The 22,240-nt window shown below is 38.8% G+C and overlaps 1 protein-coding gene across 1 annotated transcript in view; it reads right to left on the bottom strand.

The window, feature by feature from the left end:
- Positions 1 to 4,658: 4,658 nt before the first annotated feature.
- Positions 4,659 to 22,240, bottom strand: part of usp54b (ubiquitin specific peptidase 54b) — a 95,425-nt gene continuing 77,843 nt past the window's right edge. Inside the window, 10 exon segments of the mRNA XM_079476569.1 lie at positions 4,659 to 5,091; positions 5,341 to 5,354; positions 5,357 to 5,519; positions 7,154 to 7,294; positions 9,558 to 9,670; positions 9,755 to 10,704; positions 14,136 to 14,304; positions 20,047 to 20,166; positions 21,722 to 21,880; positions 21,997 to 22,124. Coding sequence (XP_079332695.1) covers positions 4,780 to 5,091; positions 5,341 to 5,354; positions 5,357 to 5,519; positions 7,154 to 7,294; positions 9,558 to 9,670; positions 9,755 to 10,704; positions 14,136 to 14,304; positions 20,047 to 20,166; positions 21,722 to 21,880; positions 21,997 to 22,124 — 2,269 coding nt within the window. The 3' untranslated portion in view covers positions 4,659 to 4,779.

Raw genomic sequence — 22,240 nt, 5'->3', positions numbered from 1 at the left:
ACGTTGTAAACTTAAGTATTTACGGGCGGACGAGATGTTTTTCATGCTGGTATGGTGGTTCTGCATCAGTGGAGTCCATACCAACTCAAATACAGTCAGTAAGGCAAAAGAGGCAACAAATGACTCAAATGATGATGCTTGCTGTTAACTAATCTAAAACGTGTAGGCTACATAGACTCTAGTTAAAAGAGTTCACTAAATAGTTGAATGAATGAATGAGGCATTTATAAAGGGCTTTATTGTGCATTGCTGTACACCCAAAGCGCTTAATCATATGAGGGAGGTCTCTCCTCTCCTCTCCCACCACCAGCTCTCTCAAATTTACCAAAGGTGAAATCCGTGGGATTTTCTCAGAACATTCAGAGATGGAGTCTGGTGCCGCTTTTAGCGCACCGACCCCCCCCCCCCCTGTTTGGAAACAAATATATTATGAAATGCTCAAAATTCACAGTCATAGGGGTAAGAATAACTCTCAGTTTCCATTTCTTCCTTCCTTCTCTGTGGGGGATATTTTTAGCAGGGCGAGCCGCTTTTCATTGACGCGGAAGGCTGCTGCCGGACGCACGTGAGCCGCCGGCACGTGCAGAGATGAGGGAGAGAGGAGGGGATATCAAGCGCAGTGCATCTCTCTGTATTCAACACTTTCACAAGCTTTTCACATCCGCCATTCATATTCATATACTCTGATATATTCAATTGAATTCATAATAGTATTAATAGAGGTTTTGTTTTTACGTTTTGGTTTTTAAAAAAAATACATACTGCAGTGCTTCAAAGTTTCTTTAGTGCTATTCTATCACATGGCTACGCAGCTATTTTACAACTTCTTCCAGCTAGCTATCTGTGAAAACTGGATCAATGTTTTTATAAGTAGAAAGAACAACACATATGGCTTCTCTGAATCATGAATGTTCTTTTAACCATTGTTCTGTTTGACAGTAATTGCTTGTTTATACTCAGATAAAGGTTTTCTTTCACAAGTTTTTCCTTTCCAGTAAAAAGTATGAAGATCACAATATGTTGTAGGTGCAGTTGGGTACATTGATTTTCCTCTGGGAACTTTGGAAAGGGCATCTGAGAACAGCAGCGCATACACACGTAATGAAAAGCAATAGGCTGTTCTCGTGTGCTGCAGGGTTTAACACAAAAGTTCTCTGGTGGTTTGAAAACATTTCATTTTCTATCACTAACAATAAACCAAAAACAAATTACCGTAAGTTCAGGAATGAAAAGTCCTCAAAAAAGAAAGCATTCCTGGACGCACAAAAATCTTTTATTGGCACTGTCACAATTTCCAGAAGCACGCGTGCAAACAAAAGACCGTCGCTGCAGGATCGCTGAGCAGATGCTTTCATGAATTTATATCAAAATATCATTTAAGTAAGTCACGTCTGAAAAAATAACACGTTGCACAAAGGTTTAGACAACCATCCATACTGACACCCTGTTGAGGAAACTGCCATTCTGCCAAGCCGATGTTTTGTGGCCATTTATTTGCTTGCATAGAAAGACATGAACATGAACTTACAATGAGCAATATCTTTTTTCAGCATTTTTAATTCTTAGCTATTGTTAACTGAAAATAAATGTATTTGAAAATGCTGAAATTAACGTAAACTTAAGATTCATAAATGCTGTATGTATTATTCATTGTTAAATCATGTAAACTAATGCATTGACTAATGTTAACGAAGCACAATTAAAGTTGCAGGAAATCAAAATTACATTTATGCCTGAAGCTATATCTCTATATGATATACACCATATTCTGAGAATTGACAAAATCACAGTATCTTTTAGTTACAAATCCAGATGTTCTCCTCTGGGAAATGGACCAGTCTTGCTGACTCATCCTGCACACTACAGTTTTTTGTCAAATCAAACATCTTCTGAAATGATAATGTCTCCGAATAAAATAAATGCAAATGTGACAGACCTGGTTCACGGCTCTTACGTTACTTGTGCTTTTGGCCATTGGCCTTTTTTTTTAAGAGTCCTTCAAAATCTTGTGCTCACTTATGTGCGAACAGTCCCCAACAGTTATGGAGAACAAGGAGGATTGAAAAATATCTTCACATATGTGAACCTGGACCACAAAACCAGTCAAAAGTAGCACAGGTAAAGATTATTTGTTATTTATGTTCCATGGTTGGCACCAATAGCCTGTAGATATTGTGCCAGTACATGTAGTACTGGTGCACTTGTGGCCTGATCTCGAACGTCCTTCTATCCAATGCTTTCCTGTCATTTCTCCAGTCCTTTCAAAATAAAGGCCAAAAGTGCCCCAACTATGTTCCATGAAGATATTTTGTAAATGTCCTAGTATATATCAAAACTTTATTTATGCGAGTCGAGAAATCAATAGAGAGCATGGACTGGTTTCATCTTATCAAAGTCCTGCTATAGTAACTCTAATAGAAAACTTCAAAGGCAATTTCTCTCAATATTATGATTTTTTTGCACCATTAGATTCCAGATTTTCACATAGCGGTATCTCTGCCAAATATTGTCCTATCCTAACAAACCATGCATCAATGGAAAGCTTATGTATTACACTTTCAGATGATGCATAAAACTGAATTAAAAAAAATCTACCCCATGACTGGTTTTGTGGTCCACATTTGTGTCTTTGAGCTTCGAAGGTGAATTAGGCAAAATGAAATATTTGACTTCCAGCAACACCAAGAAGATGTGTTACACAGAGTGCTTCTGTTCTCTAGGGTACTTGTGTGTAAACGTGGTAGTGGAATGTGTGTCACGGCACACATACCTTATGAATATAAAACAGTCAGAGAACAAAACCCTGTTTCTTATTGAAAATCTGGCTTTCATTCATCACCTTCTTGTAAAGGATGTTGGTCTCTTTCGATAAGCAAAATGAACTTGGAAATGCACATACAAGGCCACAACTCCTATTAAAAGAAAACACAGGACACAGAGTATAGGCGTTTGTGCAGCGCCCCTGCTGGATTGCATTGGTAATAACTTTATTGCAAAAATACAAGTTCACTCAACCTCAAGCATTTACAAATGAGTCCCGAAATGGAAAACCATTGAAATGCCATTTCATTTTGATAAATCCATCCTCCGCTGGCTTCAACTCGCATTCAAAAGCTGTTAACTGTACAGATACTTAATTAAGTAAAGATCCGACAATTCAGCAGGAAACCATTTTTGTCAGTATATAGAAAAAAAAAAGAGAAGAAAAAATATTAGATTTTGTCCCCATCTGACTCTTTGCTGGTAGTTCAAGGAGAGCTCTTTTGCATAGCATACTCGTACATCGCCTTTGCTACATTCTGAAACATCCCTCAAGTGAAATGAAAAAGCGACCAATGATGTAAAAAAGCATCTTTCTTTGTGTTAGAGCCAATCTTTGGTTAAGTTAAACAGGATCTTCTACAACGGTTTAAGTCATTTCTTTTACAGCGATTTTAAATTTAGAGGCTTGAAATAAAAATATATATCACAGCACATTATGATTAGAATGGATAAGGTTAAATACTGCATTAATCATACTATATTGTGATATGAAACACTTGTCAATCAGGTGCCACATCTGTTAGTACATCTTCTAACATTTATTTGAATACTAGCATGACAGCATTCCTCGCGTATGCTCTCATATTATCCAAACACACTATAGCAAAGCATTGTAGCTTCTTCCTATCTATAGTCAATCGTTTCTAAGCTATCAGGGCCATTGTGTTGCTTTAAAGTAAAATCTAGAAACTATGTAGATTCTACAAACATCAAATGAGATGATTTCCATTTTACAGGCCTGAAGTCTTCTCCCGTGCTTATACCAGACTTACAGCAATGACTTCAGTGTTTAAAAAAAATAAAAACGAAACAATAGAAAGGAAGCTTAACTTGGCATATCTCCCTGTATAAATGGGAGAACGGTCAATGGATTAAAAATAGCGTTTTTTCTCCAGCTTTACACTTCTGAAGTGTACTATACTTCTCTTAATGCAGATAATAATGATTACCCCTAGAATTGATTTAACATTCCATAACGTCATTACGTGGTTTCTCCATTCCTCTTAATATCTCAAGAATGATGTAATAATAACAATAAATTCATTTCGTTCTGTAAGTCCGGTCTAACGCGTACAGTCCTTGCCTGTAACTGGAGACACAAAACAGCCGTGTGCTACAGGAAATGCCCGTATCGAAGAAATAGGAGGAAGAGATCAGTTCTGTCTGCTCTTCATGCCCGGGGCTGCAGATTTACATGCCTGCTTCGAGAAAAAGCACCGGGGCTGAGAGATGACATCATACAAAACATCTCTAATATCTCTCTTTACATTTCAGAAGTGTGAGTTTGTTGCATCTGCAGGAAACCATCACGGTTGGGAAAAGACTCTCAGCAGAGATCGTTTCCGGACATTGGTTGCTGAGGATTTGCATCAGGCGAAGAGAAAAAGTGTCCTTGCAGATAGGTGATTAAAGGGGCGGGGTTTCAACAAGCCCCTCCCTACCACATGCACACACACGCACACACACACATTTATCATTTAGTGCAGCGTGGAGGTCTGCATCTCTGGGTTTAATTGAACGTTTCTTGTTAAAAAGCATTTAATTTAGTTAAGTGCTCTGGGTTGAATGGCTCACTGCGGGGGTCTCGGTCTGAACCCCACGCTCCTATCATTGCATGCTGCAGGGCTGACCGTAGGTTAGTCACACATACACACAACCTCAGCCTTAAAGGCATCACCCCTTCCCACTGCTGTACAATAAAAAAAAGAAAGGGTTAGTTTTTGATATCTCTTTCCGTCATGCTGTTGATTGAGCGTTTGCATTATAGCAGCTGTGCGGGGCGAAAGCGCATGGACGGACAAAAATTACCCAGGGGAAAATACAGAATACAGGGTGGTCATGCTCCTGTGCAAAAGGGGAATCCAGGGAAACGATACATCTGTGCAAAACGTCCAGGGATGAAGGACCACGTTGAAGGCCGGTCCCCGTGGTTGGGAGAAGAACCCGAGAGAGACTGACCGTCTGTGGACACATCAGTGCTGGACTGTAGTGCTGCCCACTGGAGAGAGCTTGACACCAGTCAAACACAGCCAGAAACTTGGAGAACCTCTAGAGACGTCCTGCAGTGGGGAAGGATGGTGAAGGACAGGATGCAGACCAATCAAAGAAAAAGCAACAACCAAAAAGAGCTTATTTACCAGCAGTAAGACAAGAACACGAAGCAATGACACATATAGAAGTTACACACTGTGATCTAGACCAAATGCAATACAAAAGCAAGAAGATGAATACAGAAGGAGATGGAAATCAATGGCCCTCTGGATGGAGAAGATGGTCATGAGAGTGAGGTTTAATTACCTGGGGCCTCTCCACAAGGGCCCAGGCTGATGGGAAATGGGAGAAGATGATGGATAGAGGTGAAGAGAGCTCGGCGGAAGCAGATGAAGGTCTGACGGAGACAATGAAAACTGAAGACAACTAGGCAAGTACACAGTGCACTGATATGATGTAACCCCGGTGTCCCCCATGCTTACGTACTGGGCACACACAAAACACAAATGTACATTCATAAGCACAAGGCAGTGAATGGGTTATTTAGTCAAAAAACTGAAGAGGATAAAAGAGGGGAGGGTCAGGGAAAGAGGAAAAGATGGGGAGTTAACTCACAAACCTATGACAATGAAAGGTTAAAGGGACAGACTCCAAAATAAAAATTCTTTAATTATTTACTCACCCTTGAGTTGTATCCGTATATATTTACCATTGTATAAACCACCATAGTAGGACAAATCTTTCCCTGTGTTCATCAGTAAAAATTTATTTATAAGGATTTGTAACTTAAGGGTGAGTAAATATAGACAGAATTTTCATTTTTGGGTTATCTATCACTTTAAGCGAGGCGTGAAAATCAAGGGCCTTTTTATAAAATGCACTCACACACACACAGTGCTTTTTTCTTCTAACATTTGTAATAATGTTATTTTTGTCATTTTTGCATTGCGTTTTCTTACTAATTATTTCTAAGCATCTTTCAATACAATAATACATTGTATGCAGGCATAACTTTTTTACTTTACATTGTGTTCAAACATCATTTTAAGATAATCTATATGAACAGAGTGTTTATGCATAATTTCAAGGTGATTCTGAGGAAAAGTTTGTATATGCATGTCTTTATAAATAAGGCCCCAGGCTTAAAGGGTGACAGTTATAGCAAATGGACACATGATGGCAGTATTACTTAGAAAAGAGGATGAAGTTATGAATGTGTGTGTACTGTCTCTGGGTCCAGGTGCACATGGACATCATGTGACAATACAGTTATGAACTCCTAATGTCACATATAAACAGGCCCAAACTGAATCTCCTGACATGTTTTATGGAACATATAAATCTTAAAACATTGCACTGAAATAATTTTCTCCTGTAAACTTGTTTTACCGAAAATGTGCACTTAGAAAATGCTATATAAACAAATAATTTAAAAATAATTTTATATAAACAAATAATTTTGGACATAATTTGTGAAATGAATTACAACATTCTAAAATGTCTTCAACAAAGCACTACACTTTTAGTTGGCTAAAAGCATAATCAAATTAACAAAAATGTTTATAAAAATTAACAAAAAAAGGGGTTGGGAACGTGTTTCGACCTTGCGAATGACACTGCGAAAAATGCGGACCTCTTGTTGATATTCCTTGTCTTTACAAACAGTATAACACTATGTGCGCTATGTATATGTGCCATGAGCAAATGTAAATGTAGCATGTGTATAAAATGACCTAGAACTCAGCAGTGATTGACAAGAGACAGGCAGCGCACATCGATCAAGCTAAAGAGGGAGCAGCGACATGTTAACACTCTTTCCTGCTTGGGTAACGGCGCTCTTATCAGGTTTCTGGGGCAGATATCCGACTCGCCCCCTCCCTTGGCTCCTATAGCTGCCTTTGGAGCGCCCCAGCAGTGAATGGGCCCACCACTTTACTGACTTTTTAAATCTAAGTTAGCTCCTCAGGTTAAATAAGCCACTGCATAAAACTAAATAGAGCCACTGTAAATTACTATAATGAATTTAAGGTGGGAGGAATTGCTTACAGAATATAGGGACGTGTACTTGTGTGTGTCTGAGGTCACAGAGTTAATCAAAAATACTAAAAGAGATACTTACGAAACTTCTAGACACCGTGAGACGGTTCTGACGGCGTCCAATGACGGTTCCGCTCAGGCTGCGGGCGATGCGTCGCAAGTGATCTGCGTCATATTGGTCTTCCTCTCCCGACTGCAGCCCGTGATTGACCACCGACAGGGGCTAAAAAAGAATGAAGAAGAAGAAAATCTGCACCGTGGAGGAAACCAGACACGACACCCAAACAAAAATCAACATGTGCTAACAGATGGTAAGCTGCAAGAGAAACACGCTCTGATGTTGGGAGGAACCAGACATAACAAAAACAAAAGCAATGTAACAGCTATGGGTTTTTAAAGAACTGTTTTAAAAACAATGTATTTTTAGATCAGTGTTGTTTATGTTTTGCAGAATGATCTATCGTTATCGTCAATAGTATAAACGGCCCTTGAAAGGACAGTTCACTCAAAATGAAACATTCTGTCATCATGCACTCATCTATGGAGCGATTTTAGTCTCATTAATTATTCATGCGTAAAACAAGATACACACATGCGTAAACAGTTTCGCATGCATAAAACCTAATTTACGTGCACATAGTATATATTTACATTTAGGAAAAGCAATTCACGTGCGTAAAACAAAACTATTTTCTCACAAATTACGTTTCGCAAACATACAACTGCGCACATAACTTTCGAAAAGTTAAAATGTACGCGTTTGTCTTGTTTTACGAATGTGCAAATCGTCACACACGTGTGAATCGCCTTGGACGTGTGTGTGTGTTTTTTGAGACTCTCCTGGCGACGCAACCCTTTCCACTAGGGTTGTCGTACTCTTTAGCCAATCAGATTCAAGCTTACCATTCAACCAATTACAGGACTCAAGGAAATCGGCTCTGCGCAGATTTGGTGCAGGCGGCACATATTTTGTTTTGTAGGCTTGTCTGTTTTTAAGTTTTTAAATGTTGCTTACGTTACCATTACGATGTGTTTATGTGGTTGCCAATCCAAAATAATAGAGTTGTTACATGAACATAGATGATTTTGGTTACATGTGGAATAAAGTTTTTTAATCCACTGCAAATCTTCAGTTTCCTCCCATTTTGCGATTAATTGCTGTATGGCATTTCTATTTACCTTACCGTGTTTCTATCTGCGGTCAGTAGTATTGTCAAAGACGGTTTGTGTCGTTTTTTTTAATTAAAATCTGATAATACTAGTTAACTTTAAATGTAGTCATTTATTAGTATGGGTCTATACAGGCTAATATATCTATCCATTAGTAAATTAATCCCTTCAATGGCGTTTACAGAAGCCAATAAGGAACATAACACGTATGTCTAACTAGACTATATTAATTTACATGAAGAAAGAACTACAAAGTCAGGGGAAACATTACAGTATTTCAAACTGACTTGACAGAACGCATAGTGAAATGAGACCAGGTGGACAGCAGCGAAGTAAATTGAGTATTGTATTTTATTTAACAGTAAAAAATATAATAAATTGTACCCACAAAGCTGCGCCAGCGTGGAAAAGATCGTAACATGATTAACGTGCGGTGAGGGTGATGCGTCATTTCCGTTCTATTTGAGCCAAACTGCACTAAAGTTGCGCAGAGCCGTTTTCCTTGAGTCCGGCGCCCTCAGCGGGTTGTGATTGGTTGAATGGTAAGCTTGAATCTGATTGGCTAAAGAGTACGACAACCCAAGTGGAAGGGGTTGCGTCGCCAGGAGAGTCTCAAAAAACACACACACACGTCCAAGGCGATTCACACGTGTGTGACGATTTGCACATTCGTAAAACAAGACAAACGCGTACATTTTAACTTTTCAAAAGTTATGTGCGCAGTTGTATGTTTGCGAAACGTAATTTGTGAGAAAATAGTTTTGTTTTACGCACGTGAATTGCTTTTCGTAAATGTAAATATATACTATGTGCACGTAAATTAGGTTTTATGCATGCGAAACTGTTTACGCATGTGTGTATCTTGTTTTACGCATGAATAATTAATGAGACTAAAATCGCTCCATACTCATCCTCAAGTTGAAACAAATCTGTATAAATTTCTTCGTTCTGATGAACACAGAGAAGGCTATTTGGAAGAATGCTTGTAACCAAAACATGTCTTGGCCACCATTGACTACCATAGTAGAAAACAATTACAATAGATGTCAAAATGTCAAAAGCATCCCAGAATTGTTTGCTTTCCTACATTCTTCGAATTATCTTATTTAGTTTTAAACAGATCAAAGAATTCTACTATGGTAGTCAATAGTGGCCAATAACTGTTTGGTTACAAGCATTCTTCCAAATATCTTTCTCTGTGTTCATCAGAACGAATAATTTTATACGGTTTTGGAACAACTTGAGGTGTGAGAGTAAATGAAGACAGAATTGTAGTTTTTGAGTAAACCTTGTGTAGTCATATATACAGTATTTACCATGTTCATGTACCCAGTGGGGCTGTAACAACCTGGTGGTCCGTAAGCAGTTCTCTCAAGCTCAGCCGTGGGGGTCCGAGAGCGTCCAACTCCAGTGAGCAGCTTTCGTGCAGCTGGAGGTACAGTCCAAAGAAATAATGTTTAGGATACATATATTTAGAAATGATTTCAAACTGTTTATATGTGCTGAAATTTACCTGGTCTTCCTACAGCAGGTGAGCTGGTACCACGCAGGGCTCGGCCAGGACTGGGGCCAGCCTGGAGACTGGCCTGGTAGAGCGAATCTAATTCAGAGAGTTCCTGGTCTTCGGGCTCTGTACGTTCCAGCTCCATACCTGGGGCATTCTGAAAAGACGAGTGCTTAGGGGCACATTTTTTTCTGGTGCTCACGGGACTATGCAGGGGAAAATGCCTTCCAGAAGTGTGCTGAGTGAGGGTCTGTTGGTTCTGGTCAGGAGGCGTCGCGTAGGGGGTAACGACAGCATCGGGACGGTCTAAGCTCCAGGAAGACCAATGGCGAGCTGCAACAGGAGCCGGTTTGGAGTGAGATAGGACAGGTGAGCGAGGCTGGGAAGCCATGCATAGGGGCTGCCATATGGGGGCTCTACAGGGCATCGGCCCCTTCTCCTCAGTATAAGGGGGTGCAGGTGATGAACTGGTGGCCCTGTTAGATTGGGATATTCGATCTGGACCATCTCCAGCGTCCTGCCACAGAGAAGGATTTTGGGAAGGAGAGTGAGAGACCAAAGCCTGAGGAACCTGATGGATGGGGACCTCTTCGTTTTCTCCCAGCACACCCCAGAAGTCAAGGGGCAAAGAGGGCAGGGATATTGCCAGGTGCTTACGAATAGGTCGGATTCGAACACCTGAAACCTGGAGAACGTCTGACAATTGGATGCCACTCCAATCCTCCTCATGCTGCGTTGGCCAATAATCTTCACTAGGCTCTTGGGGATGTGGCTGAGAAGAGGCAGGTCGGGCATTGCTGAGTGGTGGGCAGCTTGAGGCTTGAGATGGCAAGTTTGTACACAAGGGGGTTGATTTCATGTGATGAGGAGAGGGTGGGCCAAGCACGGAATCCTGATTGGTCTCCCAGACCTCTTCCTGATTGTCTGTCAACAATACTTGGACCTTGCCAGGCTGTTCACTAAACATAGAAGAATGGAAGAAGGAAAGGTTTTGGTTATACTTTGCAGTTTTAAATTAACAAAAATCACTCAAATTCTACAATAACAAGCAGATAACTGTGTTGCTGTACTTTGTCTCACTTTGTCAGTTTTTGATAGTCAGGCAAGAGACAACAGCAACTCTTTTGTCTATTATTAGCAAAATCAGCTGTAATCTATAAATCAAGACAAACCTAACAGGGGGCCAAAAGAATAAAAGTGCGTAGAGGCCAGAAGAAGCTGAATTACTTCAAACATAAATCCTACATAAATTGTGTCTCCATTTGATGCCATCATTCATTGTTATGTGGAAATTTTAGCATTTTTTAGGTTGTGGCAGAGCCATTGAGAAAGTTGCTTCAACGTCCGTTGACTCCAATGGACCTGTTTTTTCACAGCAATGGTGTTTCATGGAGCCTCTCAATAGTTCAGTAACGCATGGAGCTGCAGCAAAACAGACCGATGGTGACGAACCCATTTAAAGACATAAATCATTTAAAGGTCAGGTTGAAAGCGCAGTTTCTGCCAATCTCATATTAATCTTGAGTACCTATGGAGTAGTATTGCATGCTTCGAATCTTCAAGGAGTATTTCGTTTGATCACATTTATAAAGATAGATACAGCTGTACGATTACTTCCGAAAACAGACGACATCTTGGGGTTTGCGGGGGGAGGAACTAAATCACTAACACACAATACATCATTGCATTATCTCTGCATAACTGTTATGATTTACTTTAAGTTTGTTTTGTTTATATTATGCACATATGCATTGTCGCAACTTGCTTTCTCTCTCATCGGCTCTGGGGAGGGCCACATATTAAATAAATACATTTAGATAAGAAAAGATACATTTAATATTGGCTGGAGTATATACATTTACAAAATAACACAAATAGAAACATTTTATATTTTCCTAAAATACTTTAAAACCGCATCTTTGAATCTATTTGACTTAACTGCCGTTAAAAACTATCATCGGAACAGAATATGCACAGAAAGCCTAAACACTCAATACTCATTCACTTCATGTTCATTTCTATGTCCAATAACAATTAAAGCAGTTTTGATGCATGAATCCCGTTCAACACATTCGAACCAAAGATTACGATGCTCCCAAGGACCAAATTCAAGGATACCTGCGTCCTTCACAACACTACCGTATTCATGACCCATTGCTCATATAGTGCACACACTCTCAAATACACAGTCCCCACGTGCCTTCCACAGCTGACACACACTACACGACCTTGACATATTTTTTATAGTCGTTGCACAAACCAGACTTACAGTGGCCATAAATACGCCCTACACAGAACAAGAGAGAGTGGGAATACCAAATTTTCGATCAGAAACCCTGTTCGCTATCCTAATAAAGAGGTGCAGATCATCACCTAGTGTAAGAAAATCATCAATCGTGCTCCATGTCCTCTGGCACTCAGCGACCCTGTCGATGACCCATGTGTTAGATTCATTCGCAGAGAAATCTTTATCTAATACTGGGAAAAGGCATCTGAAAGAAGGCAGATGCAGACACGGCACTCAGCTTTTAGGTTTTGCTTTGAGTGCTTCATTTGTTTGAAGTCCAAATCCAAACATTTCTTCCGTTCTATATATAATACCAAAATCAGTACATCAAAGGAGCTGTATGTCCGAATACACAGTATTTATGAAACAGTAGGCAGAAATACCTGGATGACCTAGTAATCTATACAGCGAGATTCTAAAATGGACATCCAGTGGACACATTGCTATCCCATGAGCCCACACGATATAGAGATATAGAATGACTGAAAAGTACAGTATTTACTGCGCAGGAAGTAGTTCCATGAATATTGAATATAGTTCATATTGTTAAACGATTAAAAGCACAGCATGGGTGTGACAAATAAGGGAGACATCCAAAACGTGAAAGGTTGAGGAGGCACCAGATATCCTTTGAAAACCTCTGATCTATAGTGTGGTTGAGTGCAGAGGTAAACATCTCTGATTAATGTGCTAGAGGGCTCATTTACTGTAAATACTTCCTGAAGCACTACACTTGGTAATTACCCAAGGGGCTTTAGGCAGGTCAGGCCATACATCACATCAACGCCTTTAATCGATGAAAGGAAAACAGGGGACAAACACCCCCCCCAACAAAGCAACCACAGTCCACTGGACATGCTGCTGCAATCACTGTTGCATTGTTCTCGGAGGTGTTTTATTGGTAAAATGGAATGCCATAAGGTGTGTGTGACCATATAAATCAACCAATGGGTGGTTCTGACTTTTGCTTCTGATGCTTTGTATATTGTACTGTAAATGTCATAACGTAACCAAAAACCAATAGAAGATTAAAAACCTTGAGACGGATAATTCAAGTGGTATTTTGACAAACTTTAGTAACTAAATAATAATGCCTTAGAGATGTTATAGCTGGAACTGATCAGTGTCAGATCAATACTAAACAATAACAGTAACTTAATACAAACAGATGATTTTCACATTGTGGATTTGCATCATACCCTGAGGTGGACAGTACGTTTAGTACTATTTTTTGTGTTTGTTGTTTTTATCAGAATGTTTTTACTTTGAAAAATGTTTACTTTAGTGCATTATACCAGTACATCATACTTCTCACTCCGCTACATTTCATATATATATGTATATATATATATATATATATATATATATACACGGTATATGTTGTTTTTAATTACCTTTTATACTTAAAACTCAAGTATTTTACTCAAAAATGTTTACTTTTATAAAAGTGGAAAGTACTAGATGTTTTAATGTACCTACATACTGTATGAAAGGTTTAAACATGTATTTATGAATTGTAGTGGAGTAAAAAAAAATGGGAAACATATTAAATTATGATTTTTCAGTATTAAAATGTTTCCAAAGTATTAAATAGAAAAATGTACTTGAAGAGAGAAAAATCCTTAAGGACGGTCCAGCTTTACAAATATTTAATAAAATGATATTAAGGGCAAGGATGAGGACCATCTTATCAAACAAAGTCATGGAATTTAACACTTAATGGCATATAAAACTCGCACCAATGATCACCACAAGGGGCATATGTCATGGCTTTCCAATCGAGTTTCCAAATAAATGTATTTAAATATTTCATATTTAAATTACACAGAATAAAGACAATTGTTTTTTACCATAGAAGTAAACAGAAATAAGACCATTGACAAAGGTTAAAGACAGCTCAGCTTCTTCTATTAACGCCCTAACATCACATCCCCTTTACACTACATCACGCTCCCTACAACATTGAATTGTGCTAAACTGTGGCACATCGCATTCGAAACCACACAAGTGCACTCCACAACTCAAACAGACATATGGGTCTGTGTCAGTATTGATCTGAACAAGCGTTTAAGCTAGACACACACAGGGTGACAGTACAGGTACCTGGAGTGCCCCCGTGGGTGGCCGGGCTCCTGCTGGTTCTCTTGCTGTTGTTGCATGCGCTGTTGTAGGCCCCGCGCTCTCCTCATGCATTTTTGCAGCTTGGCGTCAGCAGCCATTGTCCTGCTATGAGTGTTAGCACTGCCCTCATGCATGGAAAATCTTAGTTTAGCTATAAAGCAAAAAGTATGAGGGGCCGTTTAGGCCATAATTAATGAAATGACTCTTACAAACACTAGTGAAATAAAAACATCGATCGAACTTAGTGAAATTCATTCATACATATTAATGAAATGACTCTTACAAACACTAGTGAAATAAAAACATCGATCGAACTTAGTGAAATTCATTCATACATATTAATGAAATGACTCTTACAAACACTAGTGAAATAAAAACATCGATCGAACTTAGTGAAATTCATTCATACATATTAATGAAATGACTCTTACAAACACTAGTGAAACCATACATATGTATTACTGTAATCTTTTACAGACACATTTCAGTGTAGTCGATGAAAGATTTCAGTGTAGTCGATGAAAGATTTCAGTGTAGTTGATGAGAGCATATTTCACTGGAAAAGGAAGCTGCATCCTCACTTCCGTTTAGTTTGGCGCGCGTTGATGACGTGCAGATATGCCGCGAACAGGAATCTGTCAGATGCAATTAATTTACTGAGCAATATTTTACAATCGCCCGCGCTACCTTCGGTTTTTCCTTATACAGTTTCGTTGTCAATGCAATTTTTTTATTGTCTAAAAATATATTTTGGCTATAAAACTATAAAACTCTCCCAAAAAGCTGAAGCGTGCGGTTCCGTAATTCTTGGCGTCTGCAATTCCAATAGGAACTACACATTCGAATGAAGCTTTACTCCCACTTTACCAGGATTTAAAGAGTGTGTCGAGGAAATAAAACTCTGGTTTTAAGATTGCAAAATGACGCCACGGCGATGTTTTTTGTTTTAGCAAGTGTTTTGCGCTATTTTCATACACGAGTAACAATGAAGATGATATTACAGCTTTTCTAAGAAGTGCACTTAAGTGTTTAGAGGACATTCAAACAGCGAATGGTGCTACGAATATGTTGAGACTTCACAGAGAGCTAGAGGACCAAACGAGAACCTTGCATTCATTGTTGCAAGCTGTAAGAGCTGTGGATGAGGAGAACCCTTGTTTACTAGAACTGCAGTCCTTACGTTTTGTAATGTTGTTTTGTATACAAATAATTATTTTTTAAAATTTTATATAACAATTATTTGTATACAAAACAACATGGCATTTCAAAGCGTTATAATAGAAAATACAGTCCATGTGCATGACATAAATACAATTATAATAAAAACATAACAAAATAATAATAATATATATTTTTTAATACAAATAAAATAAACAAATAATAAATAATTTAAGGGGCTATGGTTTTTCTTGTAAGTCATATTCTAGAATGTGTCATACCATATATAAAAGGCCATATTCCATTTCCGGATCCAAATGATCTGATTGCATAGGCAAACAACAAAATAATGGGAATATAGATTTATTGTTTGCTGTAAAAGTACGATCATAACCTTTATCACCATAACGAAATGTCCAGACAGTGGTTACTTTTCACAATTCGACTTTTCAAGAGGATCGCTACCGTACAACCCTGTGTAGATGCGCAATTAAGCGTATAGCGTGACCGCACTTATCTCAACCGCAGATTGCGTGAATCCTGCGAGACGTTGTCTGTGTCTATAGTGTGCGGCGGCTTATGCCCAAGCAGCTTAAAGTTCGCTGCCAGTTCATACCTAAGCCAAGGCAATATGAGATCTGTGCATATGAGATCTTCCTGGCAAGTGGGTCGGAGTTGTTGGAGGAACTAATAAGTAATTAATTCAGTAAATTAATTGCATCTGACAGGTTCCTGTTCGCGGCATATCTGCACGTCATCAACGCGCGCCAAACTAAACGGAAGTGAGGATGCAGCTTCCTTTTCCAGTGAAATATGCTCTCATCAACTACACTGAAATCTTTCATCGACTACACTGAAATCTTTCATCGACTACACTGAAATGTGTCTGTAAAAGATTACAGTAATACATATGTATGGTTTCACTAGTGTTTGTAAGAGTCATTTCATTAATATGTATGAATGAATTTCACTAAGTTCGATCAATGTTTTTATTTCACTAGTGTTTGTAAGAGTCATTTCATTAATATGTATGAATGAATTTCACTAAGTTCGATCAATGTTTTTATTTCACTAGTGTTTGTAAGAGTCATTTCATTAATATGTATGAATGAATTTCACTAAGTTCGATCAATGTTTTTATTTCACTAGTGTTTGTAAGAGTCATTTCATTAATATGTATGAATGAATTTCACTAAGTTCGATCGATGTTTTTATTTCACTAGTGTTTGTAAGAGTCATTTCATTAATATGTATGAATGAATTTCACTAAGTTCGATCGATGTTTTTATTTCACTAGTGTTTGTAAGAGTCATTTCATTAATATGTATGAATGAATTTCACTAAGTTCGATCGATGTTTTTATTTCACTAGTGTTTGTAAGAGTCATTTCAATAATTATGGCCTAAACGGCCCCTCATAAAAAAGAACAACAGAAAGAAAGAAAAGAAGAGCAGAAGAAAAAAATGCAGAAAAGAAAGAAGAGCTGAGTTATGAGGGGCCGGCATGCGGACCATTTCTTTGTTACAGACAGAAGTAGTGAAATTTTAAGAAAGGAAAGGGTGATGGTGGGATAGATCCCACCTTTATCCCAAGAGTGAGCTCTAGGCTGTGTTCAATAGGCAAAGCTTTGCACACTATTTTGTGAGTTTTACAGAGTGGATCATATGGAATCGGCAATGGGTTCATAAAACATTTCATCTTTAAAACACATTGGCTCTGTCTCAAAACCAGGAGAGCTGCCTTCGAAAACAGTATTTTAAGGCTTCATTCACAAATGCGTTGTCTTAGCCAAATTTTGAGGCAACAATTTGTAGAATGAACCCATGATGCATGGCAAAAAAAACTTGAAACAAGATGGAATACAAGGTGAGAACTAATTACATCCCATTTAATATCGAATAGTACGAAGACAAAATAGTTTGTGTCTTTTAGGTTCGTGCAAAGTAGTGTGAATAGAAGTTAATAATTTGCCCTAATGTACACAATATATTTATTATTTATCACCCTGTCAATTTAGAAACATCTTAATTGCAAACTTAGTAATTTGCAAGTCATTGTCTGAGATTATTATTAGCGCTGCACCAATATACACCAATAATCGTTTTTGGCCAATAAAGGCAATATATATATATCTTGTCGATCAAATTGGGACAGGAAAATGCAATGAGGTCATGCTGTCTATAGAAAATGTTAAGAAGCATCAGCAGTTTGATGTTGAAAATCAATAGTCCTTCTGTGAATTAATAGCATTCCGAAAGGGGAAAAATATTCATTTAATCTTCAGAATTTAGTAAATGCTAATTAATATAACCACCAACCTACAGTATCGGCAGATTTCATTCTGAATAATCGGTATTGGGGGAGAAATGTTATATCGGTGCATCTCTAATTATAACGCACTCTTAAAAGGCAGCTTATGTAAGCACCACGGCAGCTCACTAGGTTCCAAAACAAAGCCATTATCTTAGCATGTGCAGTGTTTTGCTTACTGAACAATCCCGTCCACAATGAGTGACATGTTAAACACACTTCAGAAAGATCATATTATGGAGAAGCACAGCACGAGAGAAACCAAGACCTGTGGCTGAGCATCAAAGCTCTCATTCCCAAAGTTGTGCTAAACAGAACATGTTGGGATTGATCACAGATCACGCCGGTTAATGTTCAGATCCTTCAACGTACAGTAGTTGGCAACTTGAAATGAGTTCGCATTAGGATTTGGTTGCTCTCCTGTCTGTGGCGGTTACATGGAAACCCGCATAGGAGGTTAGTGTTGCCATGGTTCCCTTGAACCTGATTCATTTAAGTCTGGTTGAGCATTAATTCTGCCTATCATAAAAATGCTATTTTGAGAACATTTACTGCTGTCAACACCAGCTGCGCCTGAGCTGGCTGGTGCGCCTCGCTTTCAGTAAGTTTAAAAGGGACTCACAGCGTTTTAAGCACACCGGGGTTAAAGGCGACAGAGTTTAGGACAGCACAAGCCACAATAGGCACAGGACAATGAAGCGAAGCAGCCAGAACAAACACACAAACATAGAATAAAGGATGCATTTGTGGAAACCACAAGGTTACGGGGAAATTGTAAGTGTTGTTTTAAGGGGGAGTCAATTGTGTTATATATTACACACTTGACAAATGATCTTCAATGGGGGGAGAGATCCGTTTCTTCCAAAATGACATTCTTCCAAATATCTTCCTTTGTGTTCAGCAGAACAAAGAAATTCATACAGGTTTGGATTAACCTGAGGGTGAGTCATTTATGACAGAATTGTCAATTTTCAAACTCTGAAGGCTGAACAGCCGTTTTCACACCAGGAATGATAACTTTAACAAAAAATATGATTAAGTTTAAAAAATGCCTAAAAACGAGAATGGTGGAGTCCAAACCCCAACTATAACAATAACCAAATAGAGGAATGATATAGTTGGTGGGATAAAACTTTTGACTACCAATTTTTATGAATTTAAAGGCAATATTCAAAAATTATCATTTTGTCAACATTCAATCAACCCCTTGTAATTTCAGAGCTGTATGACTACCTTTAGAAAAACACAAAAGATCTTTTAAAATAGGTTGGTAACCGAACAAAGGTTATTCACTTGCATTGGTTTTGTGAGAGTACAAAACCAAAAGTTGTGTTCTGCAGAAGAAAGAAAAACATTTAGAATCTTTAAAAAAATTGAAACGAGTCACCATAACTCAAAGTTTTGTAATTGGTTCGGATTTAGATTCTCTGAATTAAAAATGGCCAAAGATTCCCACAACTGCCTGTATGCGCTCTGAGCCAAAAAGGAATCAGACCAGTCCCCAGACTGCTTAAGCACGACAGGGATTTCAGGAGTGGTAATATTTACAAAAGCTGTCTTCCTTCTACATATATTAGAGCTGTGCCGCACACATACTGTAAAGACATTCGCTCGCATGTACACAAACACACTGTGAGGAAAGCGAAAACAGAGATGGAAGGTTTGCCGACCTGGATAGCAGTAAAAATAGCTTGTGAAGAGTTTTGCGTTGCTGAAATTGTTCCCTGCTCATTAATCATTCAAACAGGTAAGCTGTTTAGACAAAAACCTGCTCCAGGTAAACGCGTAATACGTGGCCAAGCCTTTATTTGTTTTTCAATCTGGGCAGGATTTAGATTTAGGCAGGATTGCAGCATGCCCATATGGCAGCTAAGAAGAAATCACAATCCTTTCACCAAAAAGGGATTTATAAGAGGTTAGGAATATTATGACACTGCATCTAGATTGGATTTGGTTTTAGCCGAGCACAGCTAGCGTGCAAAAGCGAAGCCTGTTCAAGAAGAATAGCTCACACACAAAATCAAACGTGAAATAATGTGTTAAATTGTTAAAGTTTCGAATGGATTATACTAACAGCGGTATAACCAATCAGCAGGCAAATCCACATTCCCGGTCAACCAATCAGAATCCAAGTAGCAGTTAAAATGTTACTCAGATCACAGTGTTGACAAAAACAAACAGATATACTTAGACAAGATTATAAGACGGCACAAACACAAGCTAAGACGGAAACAGACAGAAGCCAACACACGTGCACGCACACTTATGCACGCAGGGTACTGCTGGAAGGGAAGGCAGTGTGGGAATGTTCCTTGTTAACTTAGACTTGACATTTTCTACTAAATGGACTTATACCAGGACAGTAACCCGAACAGGTTGCGTAGGAGTTGGGCGTAGCAAGCAGAGGCAGGTTAGAATTACTTACACACAGCGTGATGGGAAAGCGCCAGGGCTGTAGCCGTGTCCCCGGCCTGCTCCAGACGCAGCGACTGCTCTAAGAGAGAGTCAGCCTCTGCCAGGCAGTGCTCAAAACTGCCCCCCTTCCCTGCAATTAACACACCAAGGCCTCTGAAAACACGCTCATACACCGGTTTCCCGGGAACAGTCCGCCTGCAAAGTTTGCACGGCTTACCGGGAATGGAGGCGTCTATTAACAAGAAGCGCACACATCTAACATTCAGGGTTTTTGGGGACTTTTCATTTTTTTATTGCATTGTTTTCTGCTCTTCTTTCTTTTGTTGTTTTTTGCCAAATAGGTAAACTAAGGCCCTGACAAAAAAAAAAATATATACTGTATATTTGGGCTGTGACGGTGGCAGTTTTTTTACCACCACTGTGGGAATGGACAAATGAACCCCGGTGGTGCGGTGTTTGGGAAATATACATTATATATATATATATATATATATATAAACAGTATATAAATAACATTATATTATTATATTTGCGTGTAGAAACCACAAATAATATAAGAAATATAAAAATTCAATGAACTTCAGTCAGTCGGTCGCGTATTAACCCTTACTGTCATTTACAATTCCATTTGAAACAAACTGTTTACACATACCTTGGCTTTCCCGATTGCCATAAAAACGTAACTTTTTCCTACACGTTGATGGAAAGCTAACATGTCATCCAGATTAAGATGTGTACCGCTGCACTAAATGCACGTTCAGAAGATGTGCTCAGAGTTCAAGTGAATAGATGTCTCTCCGCAACCGCGGCAAACCTGTGTGCACTCCGACACCAAGCAAGCGGGTCATGTCCAGTTTAGATTGTATGTATCTGTTCATTTCACAACAAGATCCATAGCAGAACCCACAGAATAACCTGGGTTTGTCATGCAGGCCCGCACTACCAACGGAAACATATGCCAATCATTTCTGTGTTAATGTAAAATCTATCTTTTAATAAATCATCTACAGCTGAAAGTCTACAAATAGCATTCCTTATCCGTGCATTCGCAACTGTCAATTTTATTACACTTAATGTAAATTTTTGTCACAGTGATGTGCACTACCGGTGCGGTTGTCACGGCCACCATCACAGCCCTACTGTATACACACACACACACACACACACATGTATTTATACAATAATAATTATATTTAATATTGGAATACAATTGTTATAAATGTGAATATATGTATAGATATATAGATTCCCATTCATTTTATAATAATTATATTTAATAGTAACAATATTATAATTCATTTGTAATATTTTCTTGTCAAAGACAAATGAAAAATTAGCTCTACAAATACACACAACAGCTAAAATGAAATGTTAAAAAAAAACGTATTTTATTCAACATTTTTTATATTTATCGTTTGAGACATACGTAAACTAGCTTATGCTACCTTTTAACCTTCTTAAATTATATTTCTATTACTGTTTTAAAATATTATGTTAAAATACCCCCACCATATTTCTTAAAAGTGCATCCTGAGAACTTGTAACCCTTGGTCATGTAATCAGAAACTGAAATCACCTTCTTCAGCAGAGTATCACACATACCCTACACTGGCATACTTCTGGAACGTCCCTTTGTGAATGTCTTGACTTTTCGTTATGTCGGGTTTACCCTCTGTGATATTTACCCTGGTGCTGAAGTTCATCCAAGTCCATGAACTTGCTAGGTCTGGGGTTGAAGCCCTGGGCGGCTTCTCTCTCCTTCTCCTTCTTCCTCTGCAGCTCCTGCTGTCGGGCCCTGCGGGCAACTTCCTCCTGCAATTCATCCAGTTCACTGCGGCCCTCGCCTACACACACACAACACATCAATAAGTCATAACATCTATGTCCCATTTAAATCCTTGACATGAAAACCAAGTAGCAGTGGGTTAATGCGTGTAGGCAAAGCTAAGCTGTGGCTCACCCAAACTTAATGGAGCGCTGCTCCAGGTTGGTGATTTGAGGTCTTGCAGGATGGCACTGCTGCTTTTGGATTTTGGCACTGTACGCCAGGAGGGCCCTGAAGTTACAGGCCTCTTACTGCCACTGTCCCTGAGGCACAATATAGAGCAGCTGGCATTAGATTATTTGTTTGTGTATATTTCAACATTTAGGGTATATTAGATCTGGTGATGAGCCATTTTGTGTGGTCACTGCTTACGAATATT

The sequence above is a fragment of the Barbatula barbatula genome (assembly GCF_947034865.1).
Source record: "Barbatula barbatula genome assembly, chromosome: 16".
NCBI classification, from domain to species: Eukaryota; Metazoa; Chordata; class Actinopteri; order Cypriniformes; family Nemacheilidae; genus Barbatula; species Barbatula barbatula.
The sequence above is the reverse complement of the archived record's forward strand: the minus strand, read 5'-3'. Positions and strand labels throughout refer to the sequence as shown.